The 16168-nt window shown below is 47.0% G+C and overlaps 1 protein-coding gene across 5 annotated transcripts in view; it reads left to right on the top strand.

The window, feature by feature from the left end:
• Positions 1–84: 84 nt before the first annotated feature.
• ZNF710 (zinc finger protein 710) overlaps positions 85–16168 on the top strand; it is a 66189-nt gene continuing 50105 nt past the window's right edge. For 2 of the 5 annotated variants that reach the window (XM_029238848.1, XM_029238845.1), the window contains exons 1-2: positions 85–692; positions 1698–1786. In XM_029238848.1, the coding sequence (XP_029094681.1) occupies positions 1716–1786 (71 nt within the window). In that variant the 5' untranslated portion in view covers positions 85–692; positions 1698–1715. The other 3 variants (XM_029238847.1, XM_029238850.1, XM_029238846.1) reach the window with 3 other exon arrangements.

The raw sequence follows: 16168 nt of genomic DNA, 5'->3' as shown, positions 1-16168 counted from the left end.
GAAGGGAAGGAGGGAGCAAGCGAGCGAAAGAGGGCGAGAGCGAGGAGAGCGCGCGAATGAGAGAGAGAGAAAGGGAGGGAGAGAGAGAGAGAGAGAGAAGCAAAAATGAAAGGAAAGCGCGGCGGCGGCGGCGGGGCGGGAGGCCCGGAGGCGGCGGCGGCGGCGGCTCGCGGGCCCGCACGTGGGTATCCCGGCGCCTAGTACGCTCCCCCCGCCGCCCGCCCGGGACTCAAAGTTTCACCCCCTCGCCGCGCCGCCCCGCCGCTGCCCACAAACTTTATTCTCCCGGCGGGTGGGGTTGCTGCGCGTCCCCGCCGTCCGGGGTGGGGGAGGGCTGGGCGCGCCGCCGGGGTGTCGGGGGCGCCCCCGGGGCAGCAGGCCGCCGCACGCCCCGCTCTCCGGGGCGGGGACCTGTTGAAGGCGCTCGCCGGCCGGCTGGGTCTCCACGGCCTGTCCTTAGCCTCCTCAGTCTCAGTTCCCCTTCCTTGTCGCCCACTCTCTCCGTCTCCTCGCGGTCATTTTCCTAATTGGACAGAGCTGTGGGGTGTGATCGCCGGCGTCAGATTAGTGGCCCCGAGGCTGCCAGGTGGGCGCGGGGACTCGGGGGCCAACGGGACAGCCCCCGCCAGCGTGCAGAGCCCACAGATCCGGTCCTCGTGCCACCGCCCCCCTGACCGCGGACTTGCTAACTAGTGCGTATCGGTTTTTTTTCCAACTTGCCTTTTAAGATGACTTTTATGGTGGCTGCAACTGCTTCCCTCCAGTCTGAGCAGTAGTTTGGGAAGATTTAAGAGGCCAGGGAGGTGCTTGCGTAGGTTTTAACTAACCCGAAACGATCATTAATGTATCTCTGAGCTCTGCGATGGTTCGGGCAAGGCGTAGCCGCAGCCCGGTGCGTCTTTACAGGGTCACTACGAGGTGCTGGCCCTTCCCGGCCTGAGAGGTCCAATGAGGGACTGTCCTCGTGGCCCACCCTAGAGCAGCGGACCGAGCGCCCTAACTGCTAAGGGCACCCAGAGCGCCTTTATTTCTGTGCAAAATGGAAACTCCCAGCAGGTGTAGACCTGGAGGGGACATAACCAGTTCCGGTGGGCGCCTGGGAAACTCACAAGATTCCCACATAGGTGTGCGGAGAGGGACTTTGAACCTTGGGGGTCACCCAGCCAACTTTGAAGCTGCTCTTTCAGTCCTGCCTTTGTACACGTGTAAGTAAAAACAGTCAAAGTTCATTTCTTCCAAGTAGAGGGCCTGGAGCCTGCATCCCTGTTTTGCCCTCACCAGGGGCCTTCAAAGGACCCGCCGGGCCAGGTGGGGGAGGGGAAGTAAACCACCCCTAATTGTCTTTAGACTTTAGAAAATGTATTCTTAGTGTTTGTGATCAAAGCCATGGGCCTGTCTGGTTTTGATTTTTGAGACTTAGTATGGCTGTCCCTTTCTCGTTTGTTTTAAAGCGAATGTTATTTTCTAGAGCTCTCATGGTGGTTTTGTCAGCTGGCCCTCGAACCTCGCGTTGCTCTGTGCCAGGCACCTGCCAGTCTGGGAACAGGACCTCTAATTGGTCACCTGTAGTTCTAGCCGCACTAGTGCTCCACTAACCTGAAGGACCCGGCTTTCTTGCATGAGGGCAGTGGGGGTAGGGCTGCTTTCTTTAGGGTAGGGGGAGTTGGCCATTTGGGTCACATTTTTCTTTCCTCCAGGCTCACCTGGTTGCCTGTATGCCCATGGAGGCAGATGCAGTGAGTTGCAGTGGGAGCAGAGGTTCACTCTTCTCAGAGCGGATTCCCGGGTGAGTCCTTGTCCTGTGGTGTGTGGCCAGCCGGCCATTTGTTTTACACTTGGGTCGCTTCCGTTCTAACGAGGCATTTTCTACCAGGGAGACTAATTTTAGGCTCCCTGTCTAGAGACAAGGAGATGGACATGGTCTGGAATGGTTTTTTGAGTTGGAGGAAGGGAGACTAATGGGCCCACCGGAGATTTTGCATGCCTTCTGTTTTGGGTTTGCCTTGTGGCCCAGGGATATTTCTATCAGAGTTGTGCTTGGAAAGCTCAGGTTTGAAGTTAGAAGGGAGTAAATAAGTAAAGGAGTAGTTGGGTGCATCTCAGGATGCTGTCCACAGGCTCCTCATCGGCTTGCTCACTCCCTGGATCTGAGGGCAGGGGCTCATTTTGTTGAATTAAGGAATCTGTGAATCTGCTGTGTCTCATGTTAATGGTGGTTGATCCCAGCCCTTAGACTGCAAAACTGGAAGAGGACCTTAGAGGTTGTCTGAAGAAAGTGAGGCATGAGAAAAGCTCCATGCCTGAAATCACACAGTAAGCGACAGAGCCAGCACTGAAACCTGGGCTTTCAGAGTCCATTTCCCGTGCTGTTAACACAAGGCTGCTGCCTGTATTCCTGCTGGGGAACACGAATCAGGCTTCATCTGAAGAATGTGGCTGTGAGAACATGAAAACATGGGCTTATCCTACCCTCATGAGATAAGTAAATGAAGGACCTTATTTTCTAGTTGTGTTACACATACTGTTCTGGAGGACTTGACGGCTGGTGTGACTGCTTGGGGAAACCGGGTGTTTCTGGCTGTTACAATGCGTACTTCTTCAACGTCTACCAGTTTAACGGGGCAGCAGTTTAGTCATCGGGATGTGCCCAAGTCACACTGAGCATTTTTTGATCTGGAATGTTTTCTTCATGCTTTGTACTTGTGTGTGATTTATTTAGGCTTGGTCAGGGAAAAGAATGGGGACGTAAGGAAGGGCCAGAGACCCGAACTGATCTCTATTCGTGGGTTAGATCTCTTACTACTTTCAGTTCATGAGGATAGAGCTCTTTTCTTTGTTCATTGCTAAGCCCTTGTGCCTAGAACAGGACATGGCACATAGTGGGCCCTCGATAAATACTTGTTGAATAAAGGTACTGGACATGAGGAAAAAGATTTCCCTCCCAGCAGGGACCCACAAATGACACACAGAGGCAGAGACAGGGAGGTGATTGATGGGAGCTGCAGAGTTTTGCAGTGAGTCATTGCTTCGAACAAGCTCCAGACAGGTAAGGCAGGAGGGGCTGGGAAGAGTAAATTTTGAATGAGGTGGAGCCACTGGGTGGAGACTTGTGTGAAACAATAGAGAGATCTTGAATTGGACCGGATATGGGGAGGATAATAATAATCGTAGATCTTGGGCCAGGCTTGTGTAAGTGATTTATGTGTATCATCTCCCTTGGTCCTCACAGGTGCTAGTTACTGCATTGTTATTCCCATCTGGCAGATTGGGAAACTGGAGCACAGAGAAATTAGTTACATACAAGGGCACAGAACTGCTGGTGTCTGAACCCAGGCGGACTGACTTCAAACTTGGCCACCCTAGAATGATGATGAGTTCAGATATCTCTGCCCACTCCAAGGAGCTGGGCATTCAGAGCTTTGGGGTTGCTAGAAAGGATGGCAGTAGAAAAATTGGAAAAGAAATTGTTGATCTGCAACAGAATGAGGCTGGTCAGGGAGCAGGCCCTCTGCTTCTTTTGCCAAGGCCCTCACAGTGTCTGAGGACTGTAAGGGAATATTTACTGGGGACCTAATTATTCCCCAGGCAGAGTGGCTAGTACCAAATTGGGACTGTTTTGCACTTGATAAAGACTTTTTAAAAAAAAATTTATCCCACTATTCAAATTTATTTTTATTTACCACATATATTTGTTCAGTACATCTTTGATAAAGATTTAGGAGACTTTTTGTTTTTTAAAGGTTGCTTTTCAAGTTACATTTTAGTCGGCATGTATTTGAAACGGGTGGGAATTTTAAAGGCAGAAGTGTCACCCTTGGCCATGAGGCCTCTAGAAGGTGTTTCCCACCAGTACAAGCCTTCCCTTCCTCCTCCAAGGATGCTGGTCCAGGCTGCTCCAGCCCACAACAGCTGCCCTTTTATCGACAGTCTGCTGGTCCGGTCCTCATGGAGCTTGCAGTCTCCCTGGGAGACAGACATTAAACTAATAATTAAACAAATACTCTTTAATTACAGTTGTTATAAATGCTTCAAAGGAAAAAGTACAAAGACCATGGGAGCTGATAATCAGGGAGGATGGGGGAAGGGAGGCTTTCCGGAAGAAAGGGCATTTAAACAGCCATGCAAAGGGTGGGTGAAGAGGCTTTAACCAGGTGGGATAGTCCATTAGCCTTGATGTAAACTCTTGCTACTCTGTATGTGGTCCATGCACCAGCAGCATCAGCATCACCTGAGAGCTTGTTAGAAATGCAAGATCTCGGGCCTACCCCAGACCTGCTGAATCTGCATCTTAACAAGATTCCCGTGCGTGGTAAAGTCTAAGAAATACTGATGGAATCAAAGTACCGAACTGGGAGGTTCACAGCTTTGCTGCGAATGAGTTGGGTGACTCAGGCAAGTCACCCAACTTGGAATGACTTGGAAGAGTAATAACGAGGGAATTAGATCATCCCACAAGTTCCTTCTGGCTTCTCAGATCTTTGGCTTTTGCTGGTGTGTGCTGTCTCCAAGCTTTACTGAGGGAAAGAACCTGGGCTTACACAGCATCCACCTGTATGGCGCCTCCCCCTGGTGGGGGCCAGCATATACTACTAGTCCATGCTCTGGTCTGACTTCAGTAAGCACTAAAGAGGGGCCAGACCATCCTTTGGGGAAGGATGAGAATAATTAGCAAAAAGCATGTGGAGCTTTGTGGCACAGATTGTCTTAAGGTGACCCAGAGATGACCTGAAGCGAGAGGAAAATTGGCAAGGGTCACAGGGGCTTTGAGGAAGAAAGGTGTAACATTTCTGCCCAAAGTGGAGCCTAAACTGAGGGCAGGAGGAACCTGCTTGACAGTTCCATGCATATGAACATAATACTTCAGGAATTACCATGGTATTCTGCCCCTGAGATCCTCACATCACCGTAAAGAGAACCAGAGCGCTGGAACCAGGGCTCCTTGACCCTTGCAGCTGTGGATGGGCTTCAGCTACGCCTGCAACTGTGCAGAGGGTTACGTTTGTGTGCACTTTTCTAGGGAGAGGACCTGTAGCTTTCACCAGCCTCAAAGGGGTCTGCGGCCTCCCAGAACTAGGGGCAAAGGGCTTTCTTGACTAATCTCTCCCAGCTCTTTTATTATGCAGTGCTTACTGCTGTGCCAGGCACTTTCCATATATTAGCTTGTTTAGGTTGAATACTTTTCCGGAGTTCACACACCTAGTAAGTTTCAGAACCAGGATTGGCACGCAGGCAGTCAGGCCCCAGAGTCCCTGCTAGCAAAGCCTACCTTAGTAACAGGGCAGGTGGGGCTAAGGGAGAGCTCTTTTTGGTAGAACAAAAATTGAGATTATAGAGGCCCCCACTTTACAAGTAAGCATCTCCCAGTAGTTCGTATGTAAAACTGAAAGGATTTTCCCAAGGAAATGTGTTACAAATAGCACAGGGTTGCCAGGCTAGCCCGTGAGAGCCTATGTTGCTATTGGGCCCAACTCATGATTGTTTGCAAAAAAAAAGAAAAAAAATTTAGAAAACAAGACTGCTGCAGTACTGCAAGGTAAATTAAGAATTCTAGAATCGGATAGAAGGTGCTTGAACACAGTCAAATAAGGGGGGGGTGAGGTGGTCGCAGGAAATTGGGGTAGATTCTGAAAGGGGGGGATTAAAGGATGTTAGAGGTCAAAGCAGGGCCAAATGTATGTCGAATCAAAAGCTTCAAAAGGTAAAATAACTGGCTTTTATTACCTACTAATTAATATATGTAGCTCACAGACCTGACCCTTCTGCCACCCCTAGTGCCTTACCTCAAGTACAGAGGCCTTTTGTCATCTCTCGTACTCATTTCTGTGCCATTTGAATATTTACCAGTATGTATTATCTTTATCATCTATATATTTGTAAATGGAGTAAAGAGACTATGAAAAGTGGGTTGATCGCTAGAGGGGTTTTGGTTCCGTCTTCTACAACCATCATCAGAAAGGAGTTTCTGATATTAAATACATATGCTCTATCATGTGTATATTTTGGGAGTACCGAGAGAACTGTTGGAAATGTGAGGATTTTCAGTGCAGTTGGAAGTTGAGAATAAGGGATCACATTGTGGCCCAACTGCCTTCCCTTTCTTCCTTCCCTGCCCCCCAGGGTATAATAAACAGAGAATCAAAATCAGGTAAGAATGATCACTACAGAAAGCAGGAATGTCCACCTTGCAGATTTACATGGGAGACTAGAACTTCTGTGATGACTCTTGGTTATGTGTTGTTTGTCTTCTGGATCAGGAAGGTTGTCCTACATGGTTTTGGAAAAAAAAATTGTACAAACTTTAATGGTTGCTTTATGCGCCACGCCAGAATGTCCTCACAAGGACCACGCCTGAGCAGGCCTCTCAGTAAGAATTAGGGACCCTTTGGAGGCTGGCGGTGCTGGTTGGTTAACCCCACCCTGTGATGTCCAATCCTGGGGTCCCTAGGCCCACAGTCTCAACCTCCCATCCATTTGCTAGGCACAGAACCACTGTGGACTCGCCATTACCTGGAAGCAGGTCACCTCTGAAATTCTGAATCCTTCCAGGCCCCCCACTGTACAGCCCTACTTGAAGCAACCCCGCCCACCCCTGCCCCAAGCTGGGATACCTCTGCCTGCCCACCTGGGCCTCGTGCCCACCATCAACGCTTGTTCCCATGTCCTGCCCAGGCTGCCTGCCTACAACTGAGCACTGGACATCCTCCTGTGCCCCAGTTCCCCGCTACAGCTACCGACACACCTGTCTCCCTCTCCTTTGGCCCTGCCTCTCCCCTGCCCCCCTCCCATTTCACTTCTCTTCACCCTGGGACTTCACAAAGAAGAGGCCACAATTTCCATCCCTACTTCCTCTCTCCCCCTCTCCTCTCCAGCTCTGAAGCATCAGGTTCACCCCCACTCCACTCCCAGAGGTTCCCAGCCACCTCCTGATCACATCCGGTAGCGTCTACTTACCTGGCTTCTCTGTAGCTGTACTGTTGTGATACTCTTGCCTGTCGTGGGTTCTGGGTCCTGCTCCTGCCTCTCTAATCCTGCTTTTTCTGCCACTCCTTCCTCTCCTGGCTATGCTTTGGTGCCTCAGCCACGGTTCTTTGCTACTTGCTTCCCGTCCATGTCTATGGCTTCACCCTGCACAGTGAGGACTCTCTGGCCTGTATCCCTGCCCTCATGTCTCCTGTGAACAACCTAGTGCTGGGATTACACTAGTTATAGTTTTGGGTATATATGGATATCTTCCTACCATCTTAGTTTGTGTTTTCTGTTTCTTCTTTTTCTGATTCTTTCCTCTCTGTTTTTTTTTTTTTTTTTTCTCTACTCTTTTTTTCTCTTTACTGCTTTGGAACTTACATACTCTATTTCTGTCCTTTTGATGCATGCAGACTGCATAAGGTTTAAAGTTAGTTGGTATCCTTATCTTTTTTCAAGTAATGCAGTGCAATGAAAGGTTGGTTAACTTTTGATTTTCCACATAGTTACCATTTTGTTTACCCATATTTCTCCCTGCATCTCAGGCTTTCCTTCTGGAATCAGAACATCATGTGGTGGAGGTGTTTTAATCATAAACTTTCAGTTCCTGTTTGGCTAAAATTTTATTTCATATTTATTGTTAAGAGATTGTTTTACTGGGTATAAAACATTAGCTTGACAGTTATTTTGTCTTAGTATTGAAAGATGGTATTCTACTATCTTCCGGCTTTCCTTATTGATATTGAGAAGGTAGTAGCCCAGTTATTGATCTTAGGTAATTTCTTCTCTCTGGTTGTTGTTTTGTTGTTGTGGTGGTGGTGGTGATGGTGTGTGTTCACACACGTGTGCACGTGTGTGTGTGTTTTGCAGTTTAATGCATTTAGGAGTGGATTTTATTTTATTTGTCTAAGGATTCATTAGACTTCCTGAAACCAAAGATTAGTGACTTTGATCAGTTCTAGAAAATTTTCATGCTTTATCTCTGACTTTTATCTCTCTATCATTCTCTCTCTGGTTTCTCCTTGGGAACTCCAATTAGATATATGTTAGATCTTATTCTATCCTTTACATCTCCTTGACATCTTAACTTCTTTTTTTTTAAATTTTTATTGGAGTATAGTTGCTTTATAATGTTAGTTTCTGCTGTACAGCAAAGTGAATCAGTTATATATATACATAAATCCACTCTTTTTTAGATTTCCTCCCCATTTAGGTCACCACAGAGCACTGAGTAGAGCCCCCTGTGCTATACAGTAGGTTCTCATTAGTTATCTGTTTTATATATGGTAGTGTATATATGTCAATCCCAATCTCCCAATTCATCCCACGCGCCCCTCTCTTAACTTCTTTTTCATTTTCAATCTTTTGGTTTTTTATAGTGTTTTCTGGGTAATTTCTTATTTGTCTTCCAGCTCATTAATTCTCTCTTCACTTATCTCTAATTTTCTCTTCAGCCCTTCCACTGAGATTTTTTTTTTTTTTTTTTGTAGTACGCGGGCCTCTCACTGTTGTAGCCTCTTCCATTGCAGAGCACAGGCTCCGGATGCACAGGCTCAGCGGCCATGGCTCACAGGCCAAGCCGCTCTGCGGCATGTGGGATCTTTCCGGACCGGGGCATGAACCTGTGTCCCCTGCATCAGCAGGCGGACTCTCAACTCCTGCGCCACCAGGGAAGCCCCACTGAGATATTTTTAATATCACTATTAACTCAGAGATTTTTTTAAAAAATAATTTTATTTATTTATTTGGCTGCACTGGGTCTTCATTGCTGCCTGCAGGCTTTCTCTAGTTGTGATGAGTAGGGGCTGCTCTTCGTTGCAGCGTGCAGGCTTCTAACTGTGGTGGCTTCTCTTGTTGAGGAGCACGGGCTCTGGGTGCACAGGCTTCAGTAGTTGTGGCATGCGGGCTCAGTAGTTGTGGCTTGTGGGCTCTAGAGCGCAGGCTCTGTAGTTGTGGCGCACGGGCTTAGTTGCTCCGCAGCATGTGGGATCTTCCCGGACCAGCGATCAAACCCATGTCCCCTGCATTGGCAGGCGGATTCTTAAGCACTGTGCAACCAGGGAAGTCCAACTCAGAGATTTTAATATACTTTATGTGTTTTAATCCACTGTAGTTATTTTCTTTGATGTTCATTCTTTAAGTTTTTAATCTGGATGAGCATCATGTTTCTATTTTATCATTTTTCAAATATGTGTGACTTTTTAAAAATAATCTCTTGGGCTTCCCTGGTGGCGCAGTGGTTGAGAGTCCGCCTGCCGATGCAGGGGACACGAGTTCGTGTCCCGGTCTGGGAAGATCCCACATGCCGCGGAGCGGCTGGGCCCGTGAGCCATGGCTGCTGAGCCTGCGCGTCTGGAGCCTGTGCTCCGCAACGGGAGAGGCCACAACAGTGAGAGGCCCGCGTACCGCAAAAAAACAAAACAAAACAAAAAAAACTCTTACTCTTTTTTTAAAAAAATTATTTATTTAATTTTTGGCTGCATTGGGTCTTTGCTCCTGCATGCAGGCTTTCTTTAGTTGTGGCGAGTGGGGGCTACTCTTCATTGCAGTGCGTGGGCTTCTCATTGTGGTGGCTTCTCTTGCTGCAGAGCACGGGCTCTAGGCGTGTGGGCTTCAGTAGTTGTGCCACGTGGGCTTAGTAGCTGTGGCTCACGGGCTCTAGAGTGCAGGCTCAGTAGTTGTGGCACACGGGCTTAGTTGCTCCGTGGCATGTGGGATCTTCCCGGACCAGGGCTTGAACACGTGTCCCCTGCTTTGGCAGGCAGATTCTTAACCACTGTGCCACCAGGGAAGCCCAGTAATCTCTTACTCTTTACCTGGGTTTTTTTTTTTTTTGTTTTTGCAGTACGTGGGCCTCTCACTGCCGCGGCCTCTCCCGTTGCGGAGCACAGGCTCCGGACGCGCAGGCTCAGTGGCCATGGCTCACGGGCCCAGCCACTCCACGGCATGTGGGATCTTCCCGGACCGGGGCACGAACCCGCGTCCCCTGCATCGGCAGGCAGACTCTCAACCGTTGCGCCACCAGGGAAGCCCTTTACCTGGGTTTTTAACTCCTCATTTCCTTAATCATATTAAACATCCTTTTTTTTTTTTTTTTTGGTATCCTATAATTCTAGTATCTGAAGTATTTACAGGTGTAGTTCTGTTGTTTGATGATTCTGCTCCCTCCCACTCATGAGGGCTTATTTCTTTTTGTGATTTTCTATTGTGAGCTTATATTTGTTAGAATTCTATCTGTGAGAATTCTTTAATGTATGGGATGAGAGTACATTCTTCCAGGGAGAATATGTGTTGCCTTCTGCCAGACACCTTAGGACCCTACAGATGGGTCATTTATTTATAATTCTTAGCTTGCAGTTTTGAGGACCAGAGCCCAAACCCACTTGAGGGCTGGCTAATGACCACAGATTCTCAGAGGAGCCTTTTCATTTAAAACTCTGCCCAGAGCTAACACTAAGCCAGAGTACTTCCTTCCTGACGATATACCACTAGACCCCCCCACTTTGTCCCATTGTTCCCTTATTGCCAAATGCCTTCTCTCCATATTTGGACAAAGTCCTAGTCATGTCAGGCCCAACTGAAAACTATGCATCTTCTGAGCCTTCTCCATGCCATCCCTTGCAAAACTAACCAGTCCTTCTACATTCATTGGCCATTTTCACCTTATCTATTAGTCTGTGGGTGTGTGTGTTCAGACCCCACACTGGACTCAGAACTTCTGTTTTTTTTTTAGAACTTCTTAAAAGGTCAGAGCTGTGTCATTTATTTCTGGAGCCCCAGTGCCTGTTCACTGTTGGGCAGAGTAGTTGCTTAATAGATATCTATTGATTGAATGGAATTTATGGCAAAATCAATATTTCTGTTCTTCTTGAATAGTAATAAAAAAAATCACAAGCACTAAGCTACCCTGTGATCTTGGACAGGTCCAGTTTACCTCTTTGGATCTGAGTGACCTTAGCTATAAAATGAAGGGACGCTTCTGAGATCTCTACTTGCTCTAAGATACTGAGATTCAACATAATTTGTGTGACTGTCAGTCATGATAACATGGATCAACTCTTGGCTCACAAATGGAATGAAGGGATGGGAGGGCCTTGGAGAGAAAAAGCGTGATTCTGAGATAAGGGGGCATGATTTGGAAGAGAAGAAAGAAAAGGGACTCAATGATAAATTAATATGAAAGGTGACATTTTAGAAAGGTGGCATTTTAAAATTTGTGACTTGAGACAACCTGATGGCTGTCTAAAAAAAGAACACTTTATAACAAAATAAATTTCAGATGGATTAAAGATGTTAAATGTAAAAAATGAACTCAGGGAAAATACTTTTTAACTTTGACTTAAAACCCAGAATCCATAGAAGAAAAGATTAATATATCTGACCCTACACAAGTAAAAAATTTCTGTGAGGCAAAATCATTATAAACAGTCAAAAGAGTCTTCCACTTCTCAAAACTGGGAAAACATTTTTGCAACATATATCAGAGATAGGGCTAATTTCCATAATATCTAAAAAGAGAAAATCAACAAGAAAAAGACTATCAACCCAATTTTTAAAATGGGCTAAGAACCATTCACAGAAAAGGAAATACAAGTGGTTCTTAACCATATAAGGTGTTCAGCCCCACTAGTAATAAGAGAAGTGTTAACTCTGCTATGGAGAAGTGACAGTGGGAATAGATGCTCTTGTAACTGTTGAAAGAGTGTAAGTTGGTACAACCTGTATAAAGAGGGTTTTGACAATATTTATTTATTTAATAAATTTATTTATTTTATTTATTTTTGGCTTCATTGGGTCTTTGCTGCTGTACACGGGCTTTCTCTAGTTGCGGTGAGCGGGGGGCTACTCTTCGTTGTGGTGTGCGGGCCTCTCATTGTGGTGGCTTCTCTTGTTGCAGAGCACGGGCTCTAGGCATGCAGGCTCCATAGTTGTGGCTCACGGGCTCTAGAGCGCAGGCTCAGTAGTTGTGGCGTATGGGCTTAGTTGCTCAGCAGCATGTGGGATCTTCCCAGACCAGGGCTCAAACCCGTGTCCCCTGCATTGGCAGGCGGATTTTTAACCACTGTGCCACCAGGGAAGCCCGACAATATTTATTAAAAGTGCACAAGCAACTCCACTTCTGGGAATTCCTCTCACAGATACGAGCATACATGTGAAATGATGCATTTTTCAAGATAGTTCATTGCGTCATTGCTTATAAAAGCGAAAAAGGGGTGGGGGGAACAACCTTAATGTCCATCACTAGAGAACTGGTAAATAAATTATCCTATAACCATGCAATGCAACTCTGTGCAGCTGTACAAAAGAATGTAAAAGCTCCCTATGTATCGATGTGGTTGCTGAGCTATTTTCTGAAGTAAGAAAGGAAGAGACAGAATGCCTGGCTATGCAGCATTCTGCAAGGATACCTAGGAGACTGGTAATAGTGGTTTCCCACAGCAGATGCTGACTTTTCACTGTGTTCCTTTTTCTACATTTTGAATTTTGTACTTTGTGCATATACTACCTAATTTATTTATTTATTTTTGGCCATACTGCGTGTCTTGCGGGATCTTAGTTCCCTGACCAGCGATAGAACCCGTGCCCCCTGCAGTGGAAGCACGGAGTCCTAATCACTGGACTGCCAGGAAATTCCCTATATTACCTAATTAAAAAAAAATTTTTTTTAAAGGAGGTTAGGGTGGAAAGAAGGGAGGGTGGGAAGGAGGGAGGAAGGGAATAGGGATCACACCTTTGTTCTGCATTTTCATATAGGGTATTTTAGTTACTCCCCTCAGCAGCCCCTAGGGAGGTTACCATTTTTATTGACCAAGAAACTGAAGCCCGGAAGTCTGCAATGACTTGCCCAGGTTCATGGAGAGAGCCTTGGAACCTGGCACTGAATCCAGTTCTCACTCCAGAATCATTGGGCTCATGTCAGTAGATCAGAATTTTCTTGTTTCCTTCCTTTATTTTTAACCGACTTCTCATAGGTCAAGGACCAATGGCTGTGCACCATGGCCTGGACACCCCCCCCCCCCCCCCCCCCCCTGTGGGAGTGAGTGCAAAGTTCCATCCCGCCTCCTCCAGCTGGCTGGCAGGCTCACAAGTCCTACCGGGCAAAGCTCAAGCAGTAGGTGGTGGAGCCAGCCCAGAACCCAGCCCTCCGCATCAGACACAATGAGGAGGATTAGGGATGGGCTTTGCAGTCCTATCTTTGAAGTTCCCAGCTTTCATCAGAGTGTCTGAACCTTAACACTATTTCAAGGGAACTTTTATTACTGTCGTTATGAACTGGCCTCAGGTAGGTACCAGCTGCTGCCAGGTGCCAAGGGAGCACTTGCTGGTACCGTAAGCTGGTGCCTTCACTTTGTTTTACGGTGGGGACGTTTTCAGGGCTGAAAGTACTTAGTACATGGAAGATTCTGGAAGAACAACTTTTTCTATCTTTCTATACACAGGTGCAATCCCTTTAATTAAAGGGAGGAAGAGGTGTTTTTTTGATTTTTGTTTTGGTTTTTGTCTCACAGAAACACCTGTGCTGTTTTCAAAGTAGGGTATTGACTGCTTCCTCTTTGCTGAAGAGAAATTCTCCACGGAGAACAAAGCTAAAGGTGTTGGCCATACATAATGCGAGGCTGTAATTTATAGGATACAGCTTCACCTGGGGGAAGAATTTGATGTCTTTAAGAGACACAGAATCATCCAGCACCAGCTGTCCTCATGTGTGGTGTCATATTTATTTTCCAAGTTGGAGTCATCATTTCTTAAGAGAGAGTCAAGGTCCACTGGGGCTGAGGAATGCTCATGGGGGTGGGAAGTCTTCAGGATCTGTGGGCCTGAGCTGGCATGTCCAGCACCCTGTCACTGTGCTACTTGGCATCTTTATGAGGGATGCATGCTAGTGACCCATGCTGTCCATTTTTGTTTGTTAGGCCAGTGGAAGTGGAAGTGCTTTGAACATCACAGAGTGGCACCCACGGCAAGTTTGCACCTGGCTGTTTGCTGAATGTGTGCACGGATAGGAGGCACCCCATAAACGTTTCCCAAATGGATGAATTTTGATCTCTGAGATAGATTTTAAAGCTTTTGATCAGAAAGAGGACTGGAGAAATTTAGACATCTCCCATTGCTCCTCAGGTTTTCCTGATGCTTGAATAATTAAGTCCACGTCCTGTGGGATTTTTCCTTCCTTGGGCTCTAGGTCATCTTACGCAAAGGCCACCTTCTGTTAATGCTACACCTGGTACTCTTAACGCCCTCCTGAGTGTTCCACTCCGTTATCTTCTTGTGTTCTAGCTCATTATCTGGAAAAATTTCTATGTAACATCAGCTAAGTTCTTTTGCTTCAGTTACAGAGCTTGTCAGAATTTCTCTTCCACACCTCTGTTTGGGGGCTTCTATACCTTGGTTGTAAAAATTCATTCCCTGTTGCCAGGTAGATGAACAAATCTCACTCAGCTTGAATTCACTGTCTAAAGAGATGGCCATTGTCCTTTCCTTGATCAGGGACAAAAGTAACATTTGTTTTTTCACACCTCCGGCCCCTCTGCCTGTTCTCATCCCTGCCCTCTACCCCAACCCCTCCCCCACCATGGCAGTTACTCTAAGGACAGAAATGTTGGGTCCTGACTCTTCTGGGGATTTGGCTCCCTGCTCCTGACTCACCCTTCCTGCACTCACTCAGGCCTTCTGGAGGATTTTAATTTCCCTTCACTGGAAACCACCTCTTAGTCCTTGAAAATATTCTTAGGTGGTTTTAAGTGTCTCTGTCCAGTTTTGTTTTGTTCAAATCCAGTTCAGATTTGAATGTCCAACGAATGCACAGTCTCTTGGATCTGTTCCTTTTGTTTTTTAGAAAATAGCTTTTATTGATTTTTTTTTTCTTGTTACAGAGAGATTTATGATTGTTGCAGAAAATTTAGGAAATAGAAACAAGCAAAAAGAAGAAAATTAAAACCACCTGTAATTATTAATATTTCAGTATATGATATACCCTTCCACATATTTAAGCAGTCCCCTAAATTTAGGTTTTTTCCTCTTCTCTCTTATAGAGAATGCTGTGGTGAACATCCTTGGGTATTTTTTGATTATATCTTTGGGATATATTTCTAGCAGGGAATCCACTGGGCCAAGGACACATTCTAAATGCTCTGGATATAGATGGTTAAATTGGCCTCCAGAAATGTCGTGTAGTATTTTTGATTCCTTTTAGGTGAATACTAAGTCTTATTCTTTTAAAAGCTGATTATGCGTTTTTAAGACACCGCTTTTCAACTGTTTCACTCATGTTGGTTAAGAGGCACCGGCCTGGGAAAGGCCTGAGAGACCCGGGGCACAGCTGACCTATGTAGGAGAACCTCCCATCCTTGTCCCTTTGTTTGCAGTGGGCCTCGAGCACTGAGGCTGGAGGCCTTTCTTGTCTCCTCTGCAGGCACCTGCGCAGGCCTGTGGCTCCCCAGGGAAACGCCAGGGGGCCCATCCTTAGGGTGCCTGGGGCAGTGCTGGCTTTGAGGATTCCAGACTCTCTCAGGGAGCTTAGGGTGGTCTTTCTTTGAAGAAGATGCTTATAAAATAAACATCCTGCCCTAACTCCATAGACTGAGATTGGTTGGTGTTTGTCGGGGTGGCATGGAGATTTCCTGTGCAGGCTTCAGACCCTGTCCCGCGGGTCCTGCCCAGGGGAGTGTCTCTGCCCAGGCCTTCAGCCCTTGCAGCCCAATTCCCAACCATCACTTTGCGGAGGTGGGGGGCTGGCGGGGGAGGGAGGTTTGATGGAATTACTGAGGAAGTAACATTTGCTTGGGCTAAATTGGGCCTTCCTTTCCAGCTCCTAGCTCCCTCTTCCTCCTTTTCTGCTCTCTTCCTCCTCCATACCAGCACATTATTTACGCTGGTTGATGAGGCCTCTGAGGACCTTCCCTCCTTCTTAGTTCCTTCTTTCCTCTTGGCTCCTAGTGACACCTAGGCTGCTGCCTACCATCTGGACCTTTCACTTCCTGCTCTTTCCCTGCACCCGCTCTGCTCTGGTTCCCAGCCCCCCATCGATCCCCTGTCCAGGTGGTGCTGTCCCAGCCGAAGCTGGTTCCAGCCTGCCCTCCTTTCTCAGGCCTGGTGGGAAGGCCACAGGGGCTCAGGGAGTCCCAAACTCCCTCCCCACCATCCCCCAGAGACACAGTGTGCCAGCTGCTGCCCGTTGGATTACAGAAAAACAAAAACACAAAAC

This window comes from Monodon monoceros, unplaced genomic scaffold, assembly GCF_005190385.1.
Source record: "Monodon monoceros isolate NGI ecotype Baffin Bay Population unplaced genomic scaffold, NGI_Narwhal_1 Super_Scaffold_21, whole genome shotgun sequence".
Taxonomy (NCBI): domain Eukaryota; kingdom Metazoa; phylum Chordata; class Mammalia; order Artiodactyla; family Monodontidae; genus Monodon; species Monodon monoceros.
This window is presented reverse-complemented; position numbering and strand designations above follow the sequence as displayed.